Source organism: Hypoxylon trugodes, assembly GCF_022578975.1.
Source record: "Hypoxylon trugodes strain CBS 135444 unplaced genomic scaffold F4822scaffold_12, whole genome shotgun sequence".
In the NCBI taxonomy this organism is placed as follows: domain Eukaryota; kingdom Fungi; phylum Ascomycota; class Sordariomycetes; order Xylariales; family Hypoxylaceae; genus Hypoxylon; species Hypoxylon trugodes.
In genome coordinates this window covers 737042-755665 of record NW_026250027.1, presented here as the reverse complement: position 1 = coordinate 755665, position 18624 = coordinate 737042, and the positions used below count along the sequence as shown (strand labels likewise).

The 18624-nt window shown below is 47.6% G+C and overlaps 5 protein-coding genes across 5 annotated transcripts; 2 read left to right on the top strand and 3 right to left on the bottom strand.

Moving 5' to 3' along the window:
* Nucleotides 1-13: 13 nt before the first annotated feature.
* Nucleotides 14-4341, bottom strand: F4822DRAFT_93165 (heavy metal translocatin). Its single transcript, XM_051464178.1, has 4 exons — nucleotides 4219-4341; nucleotides 3305-4124; nucleotides 3185-3238; nucleotides 14-3135 (listed from the first exon to the last, which is right to left on the bottom strand). The coding sequence occupies exons 2-4, from the start codon at nucleotides 3897-3899 to the stop codon at nucleotides 182-184; spliced, it is 3603 nt and encodes a 1200-aa protein (XP_051308892.1). The 5' UTR covers nucleotides 3900-4124; nucleotides 4219-4341; the 3' UTR covers nucleotides 14-181.
* Nucleotides 4342-4460: 119 nt separating this feature from the next.
* Nucleotides 4461-4871, top strand: F4822DRAFT_422205 (uncharacterized protein). Its single transcript, XM_051459869.1, has one exon. The coding sequence runs from the start codon at nucleotides 4532-4534 to the stop codon at nucleotides 4751-4753; it is 222 nt and encodes a 73-aa protein (XP_051308891.1). The 5' UTR covers nucleotides 4461-4531; the 3' UTR covers nucleotides 4754-4871.
* Nucleotides 4872-4985: 114 nt separating this feature from the next.
* Nucleotides 4986-9733, bottom strand: F4822DRAFT_435048 (uncharacterized protein; the record flags this gene model as incomplete). The annotated part of the gene is made up of 10 exons (XM_051462116.1): nucleotides 4986-5224; nucleotides 5280-5391; nucleotides 5454-5564; nucleotides 5618-5974; nucleotides 6034-6293; nucleotides 6353-6614; nucleotides 6675-6764; nucleotides 6826-6960; nucleotides 7017-7031; nucleotides 7097-9733. The coding sequence occupies 10 exons, from the start codon at nucleotides 9731-9733 to the stop codon at nucleotides 4986-4988; spliced, it is 4218 nt and encodes a 1405-aa protein (XP_051308890.1).
* A 497-nt stretch (nucleotides 9734-10230) lies between these two features.
* On the top strand, nucleotides 10231-11805 carry F4822DRAFT_93246 (membrane-associated, eicosanoid/glutathione metabolism protein). Its single transcript, XM_051464179.1, has 3 exons — nucleotides 10231-10758; nucleotides 10826-11020; nucleotides 11172-11805. Exons 1-3 carry the CDS (start codon nucleotides 10728-10730, stop codon nucleotides 11411-11413), a joined length of 468 nt encoding a protein of 155 aa, XP_051308889.1. The 5' UTR covers nucleotides 10231-10727; the 3' UTR covers nucleotides 11414-11805.
* A 2518-nt stretch (nucleotides 11806-14323) lies between these two features.
* F4822DRAFT_435046 (uncharacterized protein) lies at nucleotides 14324-16223 on the bottom strand (the record flags this gene model as incomplete). The annotated part of the gene is made up of 2 exons (XM_051462115.1): nucleotides 14324-15859; nucleotides 15912-16223. 2 exons carry the CDS (start codon nucleotides 16221-16223, stop codon nucleotides 14324-14326), a joined length of 1848 nt encoding a protein of 615 aa, XP_051308888.1.
* Nucleotides 16224-18624: the final 2401 nt, after the last annotated feature.

Genomic DNA, 18624 nt, shown 5'->3' with positions numbered 1-18624 from the left:
GAAAATCAGTAAAATAGGGGCATCGCTGTGACTGGATACATATTCTTCAGCCAACTCAAATAAGAAGTGAACGTGTCTCTTTGTAGAGAATCGCAACCGAGGGGTAAGTCGGGTGTAGGAGCGCGTGATCCGGTATCGAATTGCAACCTCTCATCAATTGCGCTCAAGGCACCCTATATCTTCAGATCCTAGCCCAGCGCAGACTGAGCGCAACCATAATGACGGGTAGTACGCTGACAAGCTCACCTAGACCGGCGAACTCAGGCGGGATACGCACGCCTCCCTTACCCGCGCCCACAAACGCTCCCGCGGCAAGCAGTATCGCGAATACGTTATACACGGCGCTCCAGCCAAAGTTGAAGGTAATACGGCGCACGGCAGCACGAGATACGTCGATCATGGCGAGGATACCGCCGAGGGAAGGCCGCATTAGAACGACATCAGCGGCAGATTTTGCCACGTCTGTGCCCGAATTGACGTGCACGCCAATCGTAGCCTGCGTAAGTGCGACAGCATCGTTCGTCCCGTCGCCTACGAACACGATAACGGGCTGTTTCTTGTCATGTTTTCCTGACCGATCGTTGAGTAGTTTTTGAATATAAGCTTGCTTGTCGGCTGGTGAGCAACGGGACATAGCATTTCCTCCTGGGATTCCTAGGTTAAGAGCCACGGCCTGAACGGCACTTTCGTCATCACCGCTTAGAATTGACACTGCGATATTTCGTTTCTGAAGCTTGGCGACAACCGATGCTGCATCCGATCGGATAGTATCGGCTAGACCAAAGACAGCTTGCAGTTCTGACCCAATGGTCACACAAAAAGTAGTGTGACCTTTAGAGAGAACATCTTGCACTAGAGGGTGAGACTCGGTGCCGAGCCAACGAGAATTGCCAGCTTTGATGGCAGCCTTTCCAGTATTACCTTCGACTCCTTTCCCCGGAAGGGACTTGATTTCATTAACTTTGGCGGCATTGACGGCTCGATTTTTTAGGTGGGCTGTAACGGCTGATGACACCGGATGGTTAATATCGGCTAATAAACCTAAGATCTTCGGTGTGACGGTTTCCTGAGTTTCCGACGGATATACTTCCGAGACAACGGAAAGCTTCCCTTCTGTTAGAGTGCCAGTTTTGTCAAACACAATATGTGAAGCCTTATAGGCCACTTCTAAAGCCTCACTTTCCTTGAAAATCAAACCTCGCTCAGCTGCAGCGCCGCATGCAATTACAATGACCATAGGGACAGCCAAACCTATCGCGCACGGACAGGAGACTATAAGTACCGTGATACCGTATGTTATCGCTTGTGTCACAGCTTCGCTCCCCGGCATTCCTTGGTTGCGAATGCCGACGCCGACCCAGGCGACGAATACGACTATAGTCAAGGATATTACCACTGGGACAAAATAGGATGCGACTCGGTCGGCGAGGCCTTGGATCTTGGGCTTTGAGAGCTTCGCGTCATCAACCATCCCTGCAATGGTGCTAATGGTGTTTTCTCCCGGTAGTCTGGTAAGACGTGCTGTAATTGTACCCGAGCCATTGAGAGATCCAGCGATGGCCGTAGAGCCTATTCTCTTCTCAACAAGGCGTGATTCACCTGTTAGCATTGATTCATCCACTTCCGTTATACCAGAGAGAACAACTCCATCAGTGGGGATTTGGGTATGGGGCACAACTTTGAAGATGTCCCCATACTGAAGTAGTCTAGTGTCGATGTCAATCTCAGTACCATCTTGGGAGACAAGGGTCGCCGTAGAAGCTTGCAAGGCTCGAATAGAAATTGATTCGACAGCTTTCTGGCGGGCTAACGCGCTGACCCACCGCCCAACCATGATCAAAGTGACCAACAAGGTACTTGTTTCGAAGAAATTACCAGTTGGCAGTGGTTGACCGCTAACCTGATAACCGAATGATACCACTGAGAAGGTGTATGCGGCAGTGGTACTCAAGACGATCAGTAGATCCATTTCGACTACCCTGGAAAATACTAAACTCTTTAAGGCTTTTGGGTAGAATGGTCCTGCGATGAAGACTTGAACAATAGTCGCCAGCGCCAGCGATACACTACCGTATGTGACCGGTCGTTCTTTCAACGGAGCCCAAGCCAGCACCAAGACCGGTATAGTTAAAAGTATCGAGGCTAGGGTCATCCAACCCATGTGTTGAACATGCTTGCTTCCCGCGGCAAGCGATGGATCGGCGCGCGGAGGTGCAAGGGCTTGGGGGGTCTTAAAACCTTTATTAATAAGATCCCGTGCCCCGATGACTTCTGGGTCGAAAGTGATTCGAACGATTTGTTCATCGACGATATCTATACTTTTCACACCTAGTGGAGGGGACTCTTGGACGAAATTTTTGGACCCATGAACCGGAACAACATCAAGTGTTGAACCACTAGTCGCAATTTTCTCGCACTTGAATTCGGTTGTCCTTTCGATGTGCTTGATGACATCTTCCGGCGCAGCTAAGCGAAGGTCCAGCTGAAATTGGACTCTGGCCATTACGAGACTCGTTTTGAGGTTATTCACGGCTTTGAATCTTTTCAGCGTCTGCTGCAATTTGGTTTCGCAGCCTGTGCACGTCATTCCGGTGATACCGAGAACAACGTACTCAGACCCGGACATGCCTTTCTCAAGGTTCGCAATTTTGACATCTTCGCTTCCGTCTTTCTGTGGTAAATTCTCGATGGCGATGCTCTTTTCTTGCTGGCAATCGCTTCCTTGAGAGGAAGAATTTTTAGAGCAGCAAGTGTCCTTTTCGACAATTGTGATATTGGTGCTCTCTGCTTTACCGCAGCATCCTTTGCTGCAGGATTTAGCGCGTCGGTGGCTAGAAACAGATGATTTGCGTTGCACGGCAGGTGAGCAGCAAGTGCCCGCCACTTCAGATTTGCAAGTTGACTCCTGTTTATCTTGAGACTTTGGGCGGAGACATTTCTTAGACCCTTTCTTCGATCCACGCTTCCTTTCCACTGACGATACCTCAGGAGAAACGCAGCAGGACTCTTGGCCTAAGGCGATAAGTGCCCTACAGAGACACCCAATGGCGGCGAGTCTAGTCTCGTATCTCTCTCGAATTGATTTCTCTCTGGAAGAGGCTGAACCTTGGGCGGAGCTTCCCGCTGCATCGTTACCTAAGGTGGATGAGAAATCTACGCTGGCAACGGTAGTTAGGATACTCACCTTGCCCCGCTTCTTCAGCGGTCTCGCGAAGCACAAGTCGGTCGATACACGTTGCTTAGTGGCGTCAATCAGCTATTATCATTCCATCAATTGAAGACAGCGAAAACTTAAAGGACTCACTATCACAGCAGGGCTTCTGTTTGCCCTCGCAGCAAGATGGTTCAATTGCAGTAGGTTTGTCAGCTGAACAGCAACCATCTTGACAAGTATCCTGTGAAATATCATCGGGCGGGCCACAGCATTCTTCTTTATCAACTTTTTCTTGCGTGCCACAGCAAGAGTCTTGGCAGCAATTATCAACGACGGCCTTCGCAGGTCCGCAACAATTGTCTTGGCCATCCTGCTCATCTTGAGATGAGCAACATCCGGTCGAGTTTTTGACGGCCACGTTTGGGGTATCGCAACAGGGATCCTCGATATTTATCTCTTTCTTAGGCTTGCAGCAGCCATCCTGGCATCCAGTAGAGTCAATTGGCTCTGCCGGCTTGCAACACTCGTCGAGTTGAGGAATGACGTCGGCGGCAACCTTAGAACCCTCTTCGTTATTCGAAGCCGACGGCTTACAACAATCGTCCTGTTCAACAACTTCTAAAGCATTCCCGCTGGCGCAGCAACCTGAGCTGCAACAATTCTCTTTTACCTCTTTTTGGGGTTGGGGAGTAGAACCAGAACAGCAAGCATCTGCGCAACTGCTCTTCTTCTTTGATTCGCCCATTGCGATCGTTGCCGCACTAGCGAATATGATACTAATATCGCTTGATAGGTATAACTAAAAGATTGTTGAGTTCATATGAGGAATAAGAAAGATACAGTGAGAGAGAAATGAGGAAAAGTTTTGAGATGCATGAAACAACAAACCGATTGTCATAGCGGTCTCGGGGGGGGATCGAGGGGTAACCATGCATGGGTTATCACACCGATAAGCTGTTTTTTTACTTTTCTACTACCTCACTTATCTTAGTTATACGTGACAGAGGGATGGAAAGCACGTCTTGAATGCTCAATGACACGAAACTGTGGAAGGTGATACCTACACGTATAGTTGTAAACGTTAAGTAAGCGGTGTAGAATAAGGGACAGGCAGTCACTGATACAATTCCGAAGTCGGGTGTTTCCAGCTGTCCACCCAACCCCACTAAAACCACCACATTTTATAGAGTGCTAGCCCGCCTCCATTTTCCCACCATAACAAGACCTAAACTATATAAGTTTAGACAACGCACTATTCTTTCACATACGACCATAGGATTTGGAATACTCGGGATCCCGTCCGCTCTCCCATAGATAAGCCAGATACCGCCGAATCAGTACCTGGGTCGGTGACGACCAGGGAATCCTCGGTGTTGTATGTTTTTGCTTTTTTTGTCTTTTTTTTCTTCCGTCTCCCCAATTTTTGGTGCTTCTGGAGGGGTTCGTTGTGTAATGGCATCTATTTTTCACAGTTGTGACAGGGAAGTATGCGCTGTAGTTTTAGCGGGGTTTAGGGCATTGCCCTCCAGGGTTTTAGTGACCATTGAGTTGTTTAGGGTCGTACCAGGGTTAGGGTTGGGGTTATGGAATGAGGATTAGAGTGCTGAATGTGCTACAGCCAACTGTAAATATAGTGAGTTCTAGTGCAGTATCCCCCCGTAACTTTAGCAGTGAACCCGACCCTAATGCGACAGCCTACACAATACATATAAAATTCATCTCATCATGACTTCATTTTTCACGTACCTACGCATGAGAGCATCATATCATATGCAATTATATAAGCATCGCTCATAAGGTAGAAAAAATAATTAGGTATTAACAATACGACTTAATGACGCTCATGTCGCGGAAGCGCATCCTTATGACGCTCACGCCATCTGCGTTTCAATTGTCCACCAAGATTCCGCGCCTGCGTTAACTGTGCCAGAATATCATGTTTAGCCTCTGGAGGAGGTGCACTTTTCTCCTTCAAACCACGTTGATTCCATAACCGAAGCCATTCAGATATATCGTTTACATTCCATGCAATGAGGATAACAGGACCGGAGACGGCGAGCGTTACGCCGACTGTTCGTATTGTTAGAATGTCGGCTTTTGTGAAATGGGTGGCGGAGATACTTACACATAATGGGGAATATCCACCACCCTTGATATTTCAACATGCCGGAGTCGGGATCGTGCGGGAAATTTGATACGTCAAGTGCGAAGAGGGATGATAAGAACGAAAGGGGAAGCTTAATTAGGAGGTGAGATTATTAGTGTATTGTTTTCCCTTTCGGAGTATGGAATAGCTTACGAAGATGATAGTGATGATGGTAAAAATGAATATGATGTTGGACTGTCTGGCTGAATCATTCGCCTGCACTCGACTGTATTCCGCCTGTCGCAAGTCAAGAAGAGAGTTGATCTACCATTCAGATTAGTTTCAGGGGAGAACCAACTTTGGGTAAGTAAACTAACATAATCCGTCGTTTTCTCTGCTTCTAAGAGCATCTCATCTATATCCTCCTTGACGTCGCTAGGTGTGCACGAATTTTGGTATGGGAGGCGAGCTCTCTGATGGTCGTGAGAAATCGCTTGTTTCCACACATCATCTTGGTCTTCTGCTAGGGACCTAAGGATATGAAGTTCATCGCGCATATCCCGTATCTTCTCAAGAAGCTCCGTTTCGGATGAAATAATGTGGTAGCGATTCCTAGCTTTCTTTTCAGCTCGCGAGGTAAGCCATGAGCTGTCGGGTCGAAGCTCTCCCTGTGCTTTTGCTTCGTTCCGTAGACCTTCCAGGAAATCTTGGAAAAGTTGGGTTTCATGATCAGCCTGTTCATGTTAGTGAATTCAATGAATTGCCATAGCCTTATGCGACAACATAAACTTACCACATTCCTAATCGACTCTCGGTATATCTCAATAGGTCCCTTCTTCTCGATTTGCTGTGTCGGATGTGGGATAGGTATGAACTTTTCCGTGAAGGACCCAGTTGCGACTTCAAGAACCAGCTCCACCACGGACTGAACCGACGTAGCACGTTCGAACTGACTTCGACTTTCCCCATATAATATGTTATCCAGAGTATTCTTAAGCAGATAAGATGCGTATTCTTCATTAGAATCCTCCGTCGTCGCCGTAATGATCGTCTCTGAATGAATGTTAGCCCGGCCGTCCACAAACGCGCACCCACAGCACCAAAAACCATACTCTCATCAATGATCCATATCCACAATTGATTCACCATCAACACCGTCTTTTCGTCTTGTTCCTCTTGTTTCAAGAATTTCGACAAGACTTGATCATTGTCTCTCTTATCGGTATCAGCAATTGTTGGGTAGTAATATTGGTCAATAGTCATGGGTTTGTGTTTAACCCTTCTCGAGTTACGGCTGTTTATCCCCTCCCCATGCTCGACGTTTTCATCGGTACGGGTTTTCGAGTTATAGCTCCCTAAGCTAAGGTAAGGCATCTATTTTCGGTCAAAATTAGTTTAGGGTTATTATCCAAGGTTGCATTGAGAAACACATACATAGAGAGCCATACACGTGATACGCTCCCCTTCAGGTCGACTTCTACTGAGATCATCGCTCAGACGATTATTGTGGTCAATCTCCTTGCGCTGTATGATAAGGCTAGTAAGCATATTCTGACCCATTGATATCGTACACTTGAATACATACTGTGCATTGCGGCTTCATGTAGCTTCGTTTTCCACCAGCTGCTAATTCGGTCCAACTTCGATTGAACTGCTTCATCAAAGCGTTATGGTCGATTTCAAGTCGTTTCGAGTCGTACGACAACCGACAAACGAGATCCTTGTGAGAGTTAGCATTACAAGTCTACATAGTAGAAAGAAGAACGCATAGCATACCCCCATTAAATGTAGCTGTAGATAGCATCTTCGTTAGCATTGGCCAAGCATCAGTGTCTCGATAGATTCGGGAGACATACCTCGTTAAATGGAAGATGAATCCAGCGGAGCTTAAACACCCTAGTGACCCCATCCAGACGCTCTTCGCAATCGGCCGCGTCCTGTTGGGATGAATAATGCGGAGTTTCGTTTTTGCTCGAGCAAAGACTAGAAATTTCCTTGTCTTGGTCATAAACAGGGGGCTCCAATTTCCTCTTCAGGTCATCCAAATCACGCTGATCCCAATTTTCTCTGGAATTTCTCATGAGGGCCTCCGGGCCCTTGTTGTATATAATATCGCGGATACTAGCCTTCGTGTACGGAATGCTGACCATTTCACCAGCGGTATAAATATCCATAATATTCCCTTGTATATTTAACGCGGGGTTGCTCTCATCCATGAGCTTTGGCTTTGAAGCTATTTCGTCATCGTTCGGATTTGCGACCTGGGCAAGAAATGGCGGTGGATGTATGAGTAACTCTCGAATATGACTTCGAACATCGGTATTTTCGTACGGGCCTGGCACGAGTTTCCGAGCGGACTCAAGGGCGTAACCAGATGAGTACCCGCCTTTTGATAATAACCACCATACCAAAACAGCTTGGGAGCGATGGACTGCCCAATGAAGAGTTGTGAAATCTTGTTGAACTTCGGGTTTTTCATCCACAAACCATAGCTTTAGCAGTTCTTCGAGGACAGTTTCACGACCGGGTGCTTCATACTTGGCGAGTAACTCGAGGATCCTGCTGGCTTCTCCCGGACTAGATCGCATGTAGTCTTTGTCTGTAGTACCAAGTTTTCGAATTTCATCCCAGAACAAATTTTCTAAATCTCGACGTCTTCGGTTGATTGATAAGGTGAGAGGAGATTCGCCCTGGCTGTTCTGATATAAAATCGCAGCAACTTTCAAAGACTGCTTTGGTATCATTCCCAGAAGATATTTCGTGGTATTGACATTTCCGTCAGCGGCTGCCACATGCAGCGCTGTAATATTCCCTTTTGCTATGGCCAGTATATCAATCTCATGAAGAGAGATTTCCTCGTCACTCGTCCTCGACTTCTCGACCGCGGATTGGAGACGCTGTATCAAGCTATGCTGTCCATATTGAGCCGCTACATGATACCAAGTCGCGCCATCTCGTTTCCACCGAAGTAGATGTGGGTTTCGAGAGATGCAACGCTCGGCCAACTTAGGAGCATCGTTGGCGATCGCCCAGTGTAAGATTATCGGAAGTTGTTCGTGTTCCGGGTCATCGATCTTTTTGAAATTCTTCAACAGCCCGTCCTCAATCTCCTCAACGGAAGCCTTGCTTACACTGCGCTCCGTGAAAGCCTTTTCCCTAGCTGGATTTGGTGGGAAATAAACCGGCGTCCCCAAAATTTCCAACGCGACATCCATACTCGAATTTTGAACCGCAATTAATAAAGGTGTGCGTCCGGGTTTGGCCTTGTCGCAAAACGTAATTGGAACTTTCTTGCGTATGAAAGTTCTGACAATTTCGATCCTGTTATATTTGCAAGCCTGTCCCATCGCACATGAGCCAGCGTTACTGATAATCGTAGCATCTGCTCCCCGGTCCAGAAGTATTTGAGCAACCTTGCTATCGTCTGATTTGGAGCAAGTCTCCATAAGAGCAGTAACTCCATCAGATCCTCCCCAGTTAATATCGGCACCTAGATCGAGGAGTAATTCGACGGTCTTGAACTTTTTCTTCGTACAAGCGCACATAAGAGGCGTGTCTCTATTTATATTGGGCTGGTTGATATTTACTCCCGCCTCAACCAAGTCCCGCAATAGGCACTTGTAAGCTTCTGAGAATTTCGTAACATACTTGACCGCCATGTGGAGACAAGTGTCGTGATTTGCATCGATATCTGAAACCGATGCGCCATTCTTGTGAAGTATCCTACAGACCTTCTCGTGCCCAAACTCACATGCGTAGTGGATAGGGGAGCATAAAGTATCGTCTCTCTTGTGAATATTTGCTCCACGGCGAATAAGCATTTCCACTACCTTGGAACGGCCATAACTGCATGCCAAGTGCAATGGAGTCACCCCGTCCTGGCCTGACTGGTCGATCACTGCTCCCGAATCCAGGAGCCATTCTGCAGTGTCGCAATGACCATTGCGAGATGCTAGGTGAAGTGGCGCATTTAACTTCTTAATGGGCTCGTTAACATGTTCCTTCGACCCTCGTTCCAATAGAATCTGTAGCGTCTTCTTCCGACCGTACAATGAAGCCAAATGAAAAGGCAAATGGCCATCATCATCCTTCTGGCCTACATCTGCTCCTTTATTGAGAAGCAACTCCACGAGTTCTTTGGAACTACACCGGGCGGCTAAGTGTAGTGCCGTTCCACCAAGATTTGGAGTTTCTGCGCTCACATTTGCATTGTGTTCTAGGAGAAGTTCGACAATCGAAGTTTGACCTAATATCGCTGCTAAAGATAGTGGAGGGATTTTTAGTGTTTTAGTATCGCGATATTCACTAAGTTTGTGCTGTAACGGTATATCGAGAATATCATCTCTATGGTCTAGAAGTTCCTCTAGCTCATCGCGGTGATTTTTTCGAATTGCCTCATTGAGATGCCACTCTAGCCCAGCCGCTTCGGGAATAGTTGAATCCTTGGTAGACTCATCATCGGAAGAATGAGGCTGCTCATCAGCAGGCCCCATAATGATTAATGGGCTTGCTTTTGGTGGCTTTTTGAAGATGTAAGACTCCAGGAATGGAGAAAGAGGCTTGCGTTTACATTGCCGACGACGCAGCAAAGTCGCCGAGTTAAGAGCTGGCGCACAGCTTCAATTCTTAATGGATCATTGTCGAATTTGTTTACACATGTTCTCCACGATACTACTCCCACGGAGATCCAAACCATATTAGGCAAGTATCAGGGGTATGAAATGGGACTGGCCGTTGGAGCTGAAATGCATAGTTATAAATTTTATAGCTGCTGAGAGGACGAAGGTCCTGGGGGATCCACGGTAGGTTATGTGGCTCCATTTCCAGGGTTCTTCAGCGGCTAAGTATCAGGAGATATCTTCAGCTACTCTAGTGCCCGATACACTAATCAAAACATTGCACCTTTAAACATGGATCTAAAGACTGCGCTAATATACCCAGGTACTAGGTATGTATAAATCAGAATGTCGAAAGAAAAAAGATGATTCGAAGAGACTTACCGAGGCACATTATATCAGAGAGATCCCTGAATTACGTTGTGTTTTTCTACTTAGGGTAGCGGAGACTTTCAGTAGAGGTATTATCCTGCGAATGATCTGATAATGCCGTTGCACTGCACGCTTTGGCTTTAGAACGTCATTCTCCCCGAAACGAATCCTACAAGCCACAGGGCCAAGACTTTCGTATAGCCTCAACAAATAGCAGCCACTCTATCAATCCGATAAAATCAAAAGCGAGAATCGCAATCGGAGAGAACGATCCCTACAATACCGACTATTCTTTAACTCGGGGACAAATAAGAACCCAATAAAAAGAATGACGGATGAACTAACGAAGCCGAAAAAAGGATTGCTGTGCCGTTCGGTGCTTATAAATGATCGCCCGAAGAGCTTCATACCGCTCTATTTAAGCTAGAATGGTAGGTTGCACAAACGCCACGAGAAACATGCAAGTCTTCCACCATAATTCTGCAGCGTTTCCGATACAATGTCCTTAGCTCAGCCCGGTCTTCATCTGCGTAAGTCTTTACCTTAAAATGCTACCCCAGGCCAAGCCACATAGATAAACTAACACAGTAAACCCAGCCGTCACCGGGTTCTTCGCGCTCCCATTCGCTGCGTATGGCATATACCTAGCGGGCCGCGTAGGATTAGCTCGCATATCGCAAAAAGTCCTGCTTGGGGATAGGACGCCACAGCAGTCGGGCGACGGTACTTCCATCGCGTCGAATGGTTGGAAGACAAGCAATGATCCTTTGCAGCAGGCGACGCGCGCGCATCGTATGTACCCAAGTCCAACCCCAACCCTAACCCCAATCTTACCCTACCCCTTTTTTTTTCAACCATTTCTTACCTAATCCCCATCCCCCTTTTCTCCCCACCTACCTACTGCCCCCAATAATCAATCATATATTAACCCCCCACCCACCAGAAAACTTCGTCGAATACGTCCCTCTCGCCCTGGTCCTCGCCGGTGTCGCCGAGCTGAATGGCGCCGACCCGAAAACACTGCGGAACCTCCTAGCAACATTGCTAGCAGCCCGCGTCCTGCACGCGGACTTCGGACTCAGACAGCGCGATGCGCATGGTATTGGACGGCCACTTGGCTTCTATGCCACGGCTGTCGTGACCGTATGGCTCGGGTGGCTTTCGGCAAGTTTGACTTGGTTTTAGAGTTTGCACAATCTAGACGATGGGAAGGGGAAGAGAGTACAAAAGAAAACCATAAGAAAGCAGACTAAGGAAGTGAAGTGGAATGGTGTAAAATGTTGAGTCCGAAAAGTCAAAGGGTCAACCAGCAAACTTAGCGACACTTGTCCCTCCAGAACGTAAAATACTATAGATTGAATTAGAGTTAATCTAATATCGAATAAACAGTGCTATCTTAGTAGAAGCATAATGAGGATGAAATAAGGATATAGTTAGAGTATTGAAAGAAGCTTATTTTAAGAAACTCGCGGAATTTGAGTTTAGAAGCGCATATCCGTGACACTTGTCAATGCCAAAAGAAAGTTCGAGCTGTCAACCCTGTCAAATCTTTGACAGGTACCTTACTCAACGTTAGGCATCCGAAAAAGTTGGGGGGGTTGGAAAGTGATGGGAGTTACCAACCTCGAGAGTTAAGATTCAATCAGGTCTAAGCTCATCTTAGGAATTCTAACTAGCCTTCATTTCCATCTCGTCAAAGATTCATTTTCTAAAGGGGCGCGTGATGAGCCGGGAGAACCGTGATGGATACTATATTTTAATAGTTCTCTTGATAATGCTTAGATCCGGTCGCCAGCGAAGCTTAGGATAAGCTGGCTATTGAGTTTGATGAAAATGAGTAAGAGTTTAGAGGTCATATATTGCCTTCTCACCGTCACAAAATGGTTCGACAGAGGGACGAAGGCGAGTCCGGCTTAGTGTTTAGACCCGACGATGATATGAGAGCCCGATCAACCTTTGCGCCCTGCTTCGCGTAAGCTAGCCTCGCGTAATCGTGATAATAGGTGGAGCAGACTAAAGTCTGGAGTTCGGCGTGAGATAGGAGGTACTTAAAGTCCACTTATGAATTTTTAGCGTGTGAATAGTTCGATACCGAAAGTAGGGCTGTCCTGTCCTTCCCACAGGCCGCAGCCGCTAGTCCGTAGCTAACAATCCCAAGAACCCAAAGACGTCACACAACTCCACGATGATGTCTGTGGGTATCAATCAAAAAGGAAATAAGATCTGCAAGCATGTCTATTGTAGTAGGTCGAGCCGTCCCGCGCTAACAAGTTTGGCAAGATGAGGGTTTGGTTTGCCACGATGATGCGGTGTGATTTGATGGATGAGCTGCAGGACAACCAGCGGAGGCCGCAACCGCCAGCAAACTACTACCTACCACACAGCAGGATGGGTCAGCTAAACTTGATGTGGATGGACAGACTCGTATGGCCATATCTTGCCCTTCAACCGAATCATCATCATCCTACCGTGTCAGAAGCTGGAGCCCTCCCCTCTAGCCGAAGTAAGCGAGCGTGTAAGTTTGATGTAGGTTAGCTGGCGGGGCTATAGGTAGGTACGTAGCCGGTAAGTAAATGGACAGCCCGCTTAGGTATTCTTCTTGGCGGGCATGTAAGATGAGAAGTACGGTAATATATACGCAACACTAAGAAATTGGGTGATCTATACATAGCCTCGTCGGTGTCTAGATCTCGTCATCTTGCTATCTCGGGCTTCAAAGTTACACGCGGTCGGCGGGGAAGTGGTCTGTTAGTGTACTTGCAGTACGGGAAGCAAAAAGAAAGGAGGAAAAAGCTTCAGGCAAGCAGAAAAAAGCCTCCCGGCAGTTAGATGCGAGACAACTACTGAGAAGGATCATGCTAGATCGTCTGGAAGAAGGCATGATCGACACCCTTACGCCTGAGTCTGATGTAAGTTCGGCATTTGGCCGCTGGGGGCTATTTGGGTTAGGTGCCGTCCGGTAGGCTTGTCTAGGTAGGTAGGTACAGACAGACAGGCGGGAAGGTCTAGAGGGTAGACTAGTTAACCATAGTGGCGGGACCCAATAAGCTATTGGATACCTACGGGGACCTGCCTGCCCGTCTGCTGGTCCTGCAGGTCTAAGTATCAGTTTCTTGTCAGCACTCTACTACCACTGGTGAACCAGCCACTCTAGGGGCTAGTCAACTCTACGTAGGCTAGACGTTAAAAGTAGCTACTCGAGTGAACACGAAACAAGCTATCCCGTCCCATTATGGTCGATTAAAAAACAAGCACAAGCTACGATCACGACTAAAATGGGAAATGAAGTGCTTAAAGACTCTTCGCTGCCGAAGCTTGTATTTGCTGTGTGGTTTCTTAATAGATATGTAACAGCTCATGATAGGCCTTTTTACCCATGACCTCTTCAACAAGCATTAGAAATACTAGGCTAATTTTTCGCTAAAATAGCCGTCTTTCTCTCCCATATACACCTATAGATAGTGACAATACCATTACTAATGATAATGATAGCAAAAGGACATCGAATTCCATAATCTGCTTATACGCCTGCCTGCCTCCTCCCAGCATCGTAATCCATCCCGGACAGTAGATAAAATCATTTTTTCTCACAGACGCCCAGGGTATTAAAAGTTGTAATGTGGGTATGTTGTGAGACCAGCCTGCTGATTGAAAGCTCGTTCTCGACGGGCCAATCGTACGTAAGACGAACAGTAATCCGAACCACCTCGCTGTCTGTCTCCATCTCTATTCTCTCCCCCTTCCATTCCTTCCGGTCTGCTCCCCTTGCCATCCCGGGGTATCAGTTATTTTGCTAATCCAAGCCCAACGCATTAACCGTGGTCATTACATTAAAAGAGAACAAAAACAAAGAACTTGGCTTGAGTACACCGCTGGCGAAAGGGGATTGCTAGCTGAAAAAAAGCAATCATTTGATGAGGTTGAATGCAAACGCTGCGAAAGTCTGATAACTCGATAAATGGGCATAATGATATTGGTACATGTGTAAATTCGACTTCGTGAATAATTCCTCCGGGAAAACCCGGGAGTGGTGCTTGATGGGTAAGCCGTCCCCGGGCTCATTTGAGACGTAGTTGGCCCTCCTGTGAGGAAAGACTATTTGTCCTGATGAAGTGGGTAGTCTAGGGGGGTTAGGTTCTGTGTGAACTGAATTTGTTTAGTCCTATGTTGGTTTTGGGGGGATCTTGACGAGTTGACTGACTCATTGGCGTCCCAGTCAAACTGTGTGTTCCCCATCGGATTGTGGACGTAGGAATTTTGCTCTGGAAGCCCCATCATGACTGGATATAGAGGTGTCGTGGGGCTCACCTCGTTCGTTTCGACGTAGCTTGGCACGTTTCGTACAGTGAGGTCGGGAAACTCGGTTTGGTAAGGGGTTAAAATTGGTTGATCCATAGACTGGAAATCAAAATTGTTGTTGAACGGTTGGGTATTGAAAGAGTGGCCGAAAGCGTTCAGAACCCCTGGAGTGCTTGGAGGTGTTTTCAAGTTGGCGTCGGCCTTGGCTTCATGGTATACGTTTGCAAGCATGAATGAAGTATCGTCAGAGCAATGCGATGACATCGTAGGGTCCTGAATAACCTGAGAGTCGATGACGGCAGGTGTCATGGGAGTAGGGGGGGCGGCTCCCGGGAAAGTTGCAGTCACCGCTCCCGCTGGAGAGTGAACATGGCAGCCGCGAATGGTTTCAGGGTTGCATCTATACATAGGAGATCGTGATCCCGAACCCGGTTTTTGAATTCTTCCAGACATACAGGCAGTTGAGGATATCCTTCGAACAGCTGCCGGGGCAGGACTTGAGGGGCCTACTCGCTTCGACCCATCTAAGGTGTTTCTGTATGCGCCGAAATTGTATGAGCGGCTCCTGTGAGCAGTGTTTGTCTGTAGCGTCGCTGGTCGCGGAATGTTTCGTCGGGAGGCGATATTAGCCGGAGGAGGTGGCGACTTGAAAGAGTCGGTAGGAGTCGGTATCCCTTGCTGTATCATTGTGCCCTCCTCACTGATGCTGCCACTTCCATGGGTTTCCAAAGGTGTCCCGTTTAGCTGGGTTGTGCTAAAAGTTGATTCCGATCGAAAGATAGGTGTCGAAAAGTTTCCGTCGATCATCGAGTACTGGCAACTCGTCTGTTCCCCTGTAAATTGGTCGTTCGGCGAGGGTATGCTGTTGGTTAGACCAGCCAACTGATCTTGGTCGAGATGCTCAGCATTTATGGGATTAAAACCCGCAACATCAGAGTGAGAAAAGTTCGAGCTGTGCTGGTCATGAAGGATAATCGGTGTGTTGTCGAAGTGGTACGGTTGTTGACAGTCTTCAGAAACGTCGACGTGGCCAGATCCTTCATGTCCAAAAGGGGAATCAGAGCCATCACAGTCAGGTTCGTCGTCGTCAGGCACCTCGTCGTCGGCGCCGCCATTAGCTACTTCCGAAGCCGAGTTCATATCAGGGAAAGTAGCAGACGAAGGCTGCGTATGCCGGCGGACACCGTCACCTGCAGGCTCTGATGACCCGCTTGATCCACCCTCCTCTGGAGAGGATGGTGAGGCGCTGGCTTTCTCTGCCTTCAGCTGCTCGTTATAATCGGACTGCTTCTTGTCCTGCTTGGCCTTTGCGCGGCGGTTTTGAAACCAATTCTCCAAGCAGACGTTAGCATTGCGATCGAGAAGACTAGGATGAGCTTCTTACATTGATTCGTGGTCGCTCTAGACCGAGGCTGTCCGCCAACGCAGCCTTTACGGAACTCGATGGCTTCGGGTTCTCCTGGAACACCTTTTCTAGCTTCTCTACTTCCTCCTTGGATAGTCGTGGTTTGGATTCCGTCCTTGGGTCAGCCGCTCCATTCCTTTCGAGAAGATGAGCGCGAGGAGACTGATAGCTGTACATATACGGATAATTAAAGTTGTGTTGCACACGGTATTGGTTGTTCATGTAATGTATGGGGTTGGGATAGTTGTAGACGGGAGCAAACCCCGGTTGGGTGTAGTTCATATTATCCATCTCGCCTGGTGTATGAGATCCAAGTTGGTTAACCGAATTAAAAGGTATATATATCATATAATCGTAGTTAGCGAGGGGTGCGACTATGCAGGCGATGCTTCGTAACTGATGTTGATATCTCTGGTACTGAAACAAGAAGACGAAAAGATGGTGAAATATTAATAGGTGAGGCTGTTTCCCGGAGGACGTGGGGACTTTAGTAAATATAAATATAAATATATGCTTTGACTCTTGGAGTCTGAATTTCTGGTTTGGTTTAAAGGAAAGACTGTGGGTCAGGTGTCTGGACGGAATAGCCCAAGATATTTCCGAAAGAATGAATGTGGTGGACTGAACTGAAGCCGAGCACAACAGATGGGGGAGGAGGGATATTAAGTTAGGTCGACGGGGTCGATGCGGTATAAGAGCAGGTTGTCGGTTTGAGAGGCCAGACGATAGAAGAACAGTATCCAAGCCAAAGTGAGACAGAGCTCACTTCAAACCCCCCAAAATTCTCTTGAGACCAAAGACAAGCAAGGTCAAGATGGAACAAAAAACAATACAGGAGTTGCTCGAGAGCGGGAAGGGAGGAGAGAGGGGGGCAAGCGTGTCGTCAAGTAGTCGTTGTAGGCTGTGGGCCGTGGGCCGTGGGTCTTGGGTCTTGGTTCTGCTCTCTGGACCTTGCACAACCAGCGAACCGGGAGGTGTGCAGGTACTTCCGCGGTACTACCACGAAATTGGGTGGAGGTGAGCGAGGGCGAGGATTCGAAAGGCTGGTAACACTTGGTCGGCGACAAGGGGTACTTCGAGGTACAACTAGTACCCTTAGTACCCTTAGTACTCCCTAGTACTTTCCACCCCCAGTAACCCAGTGAGATCAGGTATGCCCCCCCCTGGCCGCTAGTAGGGCAGGTGCTGCAAGTGCAAGTTGCAAGTACAGTGGATGTATGCGAATAGTGGTACGTACTTTCTCTTTTTGATCATAGATGATGTATGATCTATGTACCTACTCTTTTAATTAGGTTGTTTATTCACGAGGAAGGTAGATCTGTCTGTCCAGCGATTACCCGTACCGCAGGCGCGGTGCCCTTTTTCATTATGACCTGCCAGGGATTTGAGTTTATGAGTTTATGGTTTATGACTTTCACTGGCAGGCCTGACAGGCCTAGATTAGCTTTTTGGGTCGTGGCGGGCCCGGGCGGGTTGGTGCCGTTGGGGCCATGAACCATATGAACCATGATGGCTATGATGGCCACCGTCCCATCTCGTCCAGCTAAAGAACAGGCCACCCAAGACCACCCGCGTGCGCAGCAAATCACTAGGATGTCTCTTTCGTAAGAAAAGAGAGCGAGATACCTACCTAGAATAAATAGGTAAGGATAAAATTGACAGAAAATGAGGAGAGGACCCTTGGAAGACATCGGACGAAAGTGAGAGTGGATTTGGGGGGAGGGTCTTAGAGAGGGGGCCACTACTGTGCCTAAGCTAGCTGGCTCGCTGCTGCTGTTGCTGTTACTGCTGCGCGTCACTGGGGCCATTGGAGAACCAAATGGGTACGAAAATACCTACGTGTTGTACATTAGACGCGGATGCAGACGAAAGGTTCCCTCACCGATCATATCCTTCCCCCCCAGGTCCCAGGTGTGAGATCCTTACCTAGTAAAGATTCGAGGGCACGCCAGGCAGTGTTGCGGGAGGGAGATGTATGTCCACAGTACAGCGCGTCGCACGCAAGCTTGCGCATGTACATCGTGTTCCGAATACGTGTTGGAGGATGTCTTTTTTTTTTTTGGAGGTTCAATTGAATTCCGCCACACCAAAACGAGCCCGAGCACGCCGCATCCCCTGTCTTACGCTTCGATGTTCCCTGTCATTTTGGTACTTAGGTATCTTGACACGGGTACCTTAGATAGAAATTAGGGATCTCGTATGTCTATTCAATGTTGATAATACCGTTATATGTAAAAAGACTAAATTGTATGAACAAGCTTCAATGTTAAAAAAACGCATGGGACGATTCAAGCTTTCATGGTCTTACTTTGTAATGCGGGGACAAGGGGAAACTAGAAACTTTTGGCTAGGAGACTAAGGTAAGGTACAAGTTTGAAAGAGAAACTTTATGCCTCCCTCTAGATTACGAGCGACGAGTAGTAGGAGCAATCATACACTACTACGTCGAGGAAGGAGTGCACCACAAGCGCAGGAAAGGCAAGGAAACGGATAACCGAATTCTGGCCTGCATATAGAAAGGGGTACCTGCCTACCTAGAAAAGAAGAGGGCTGTTTTTAGCCAAGCCAAGCAAGGCAATTACCTTTTTTTTTTCCTTCCCCTTCGATTTTTAGTATTTGGTGTATTTTTACTTTTCTTTTTTTTTGACGCTTAGCGGGGCTTAAAAAAACAGTGCGAATTGATTTATAGTAA

What these genes read in the sequence shown, in the direction of transcription:
- F4822DRAFT_93165 (XM_051464178.1), bottom strand. Translation starts at nt 3,899, where the DNA reads ATGGGCGAATCAAAGAAGAAGAGCAGTTGCGCAGATGCTTGCTGTTCT. An exon ending in ACAGAAGCCCTGCTGTGATA is followed by an intron (nt 3,239 to 3,304) that starts GTGAGTCCTTTA and finishes GACGCCACTAAG; the next exon opens with CAACGTGTATCGACCGACTT. An exon ending in CGCTGAAGAAGCGGGGCAAG is followed by an intron (nt 3,136 to 3,184) that starts GTGAGTATCCTA and finishes CATCCACCTTAG; the next exon opens with GTAACGATGCAGCGGGAAGC.
- F4822DRAFT_422205 (XM_051459869.1), top strand. Translation starts at nt 4,532, where the DNA reads ATGTTTTTGCTTTTTTTGTCTTTTTTTTCTTCCGTCTCCCCAATTTTT.
- F4822DRAFT_93246 (XM_051464179.1), top strand. Translation starts at nt 10,728, where the DNA reads ATGTCCTTAGCTCAGCCCGGTCTTCATCTGC. An exon ending in TCAGCCCGGTCTTCATCTGC is followed by an intron (nt 10,759 to 10,825) that starts GTAAGTCTTTAC and finishes CAGTAAACCCAG; the next exon opens with CCGTCACCGGGTTCTTCGCG. An exon ending in GCAGGCGACGCGCGCGCATC is followed by an intron (nt 11,021 to 11,171) that starts GTATGTACCCAA and finishes CCCACCCACCAG; the next exon opens with AAAACTTCGTCGAATACGTC.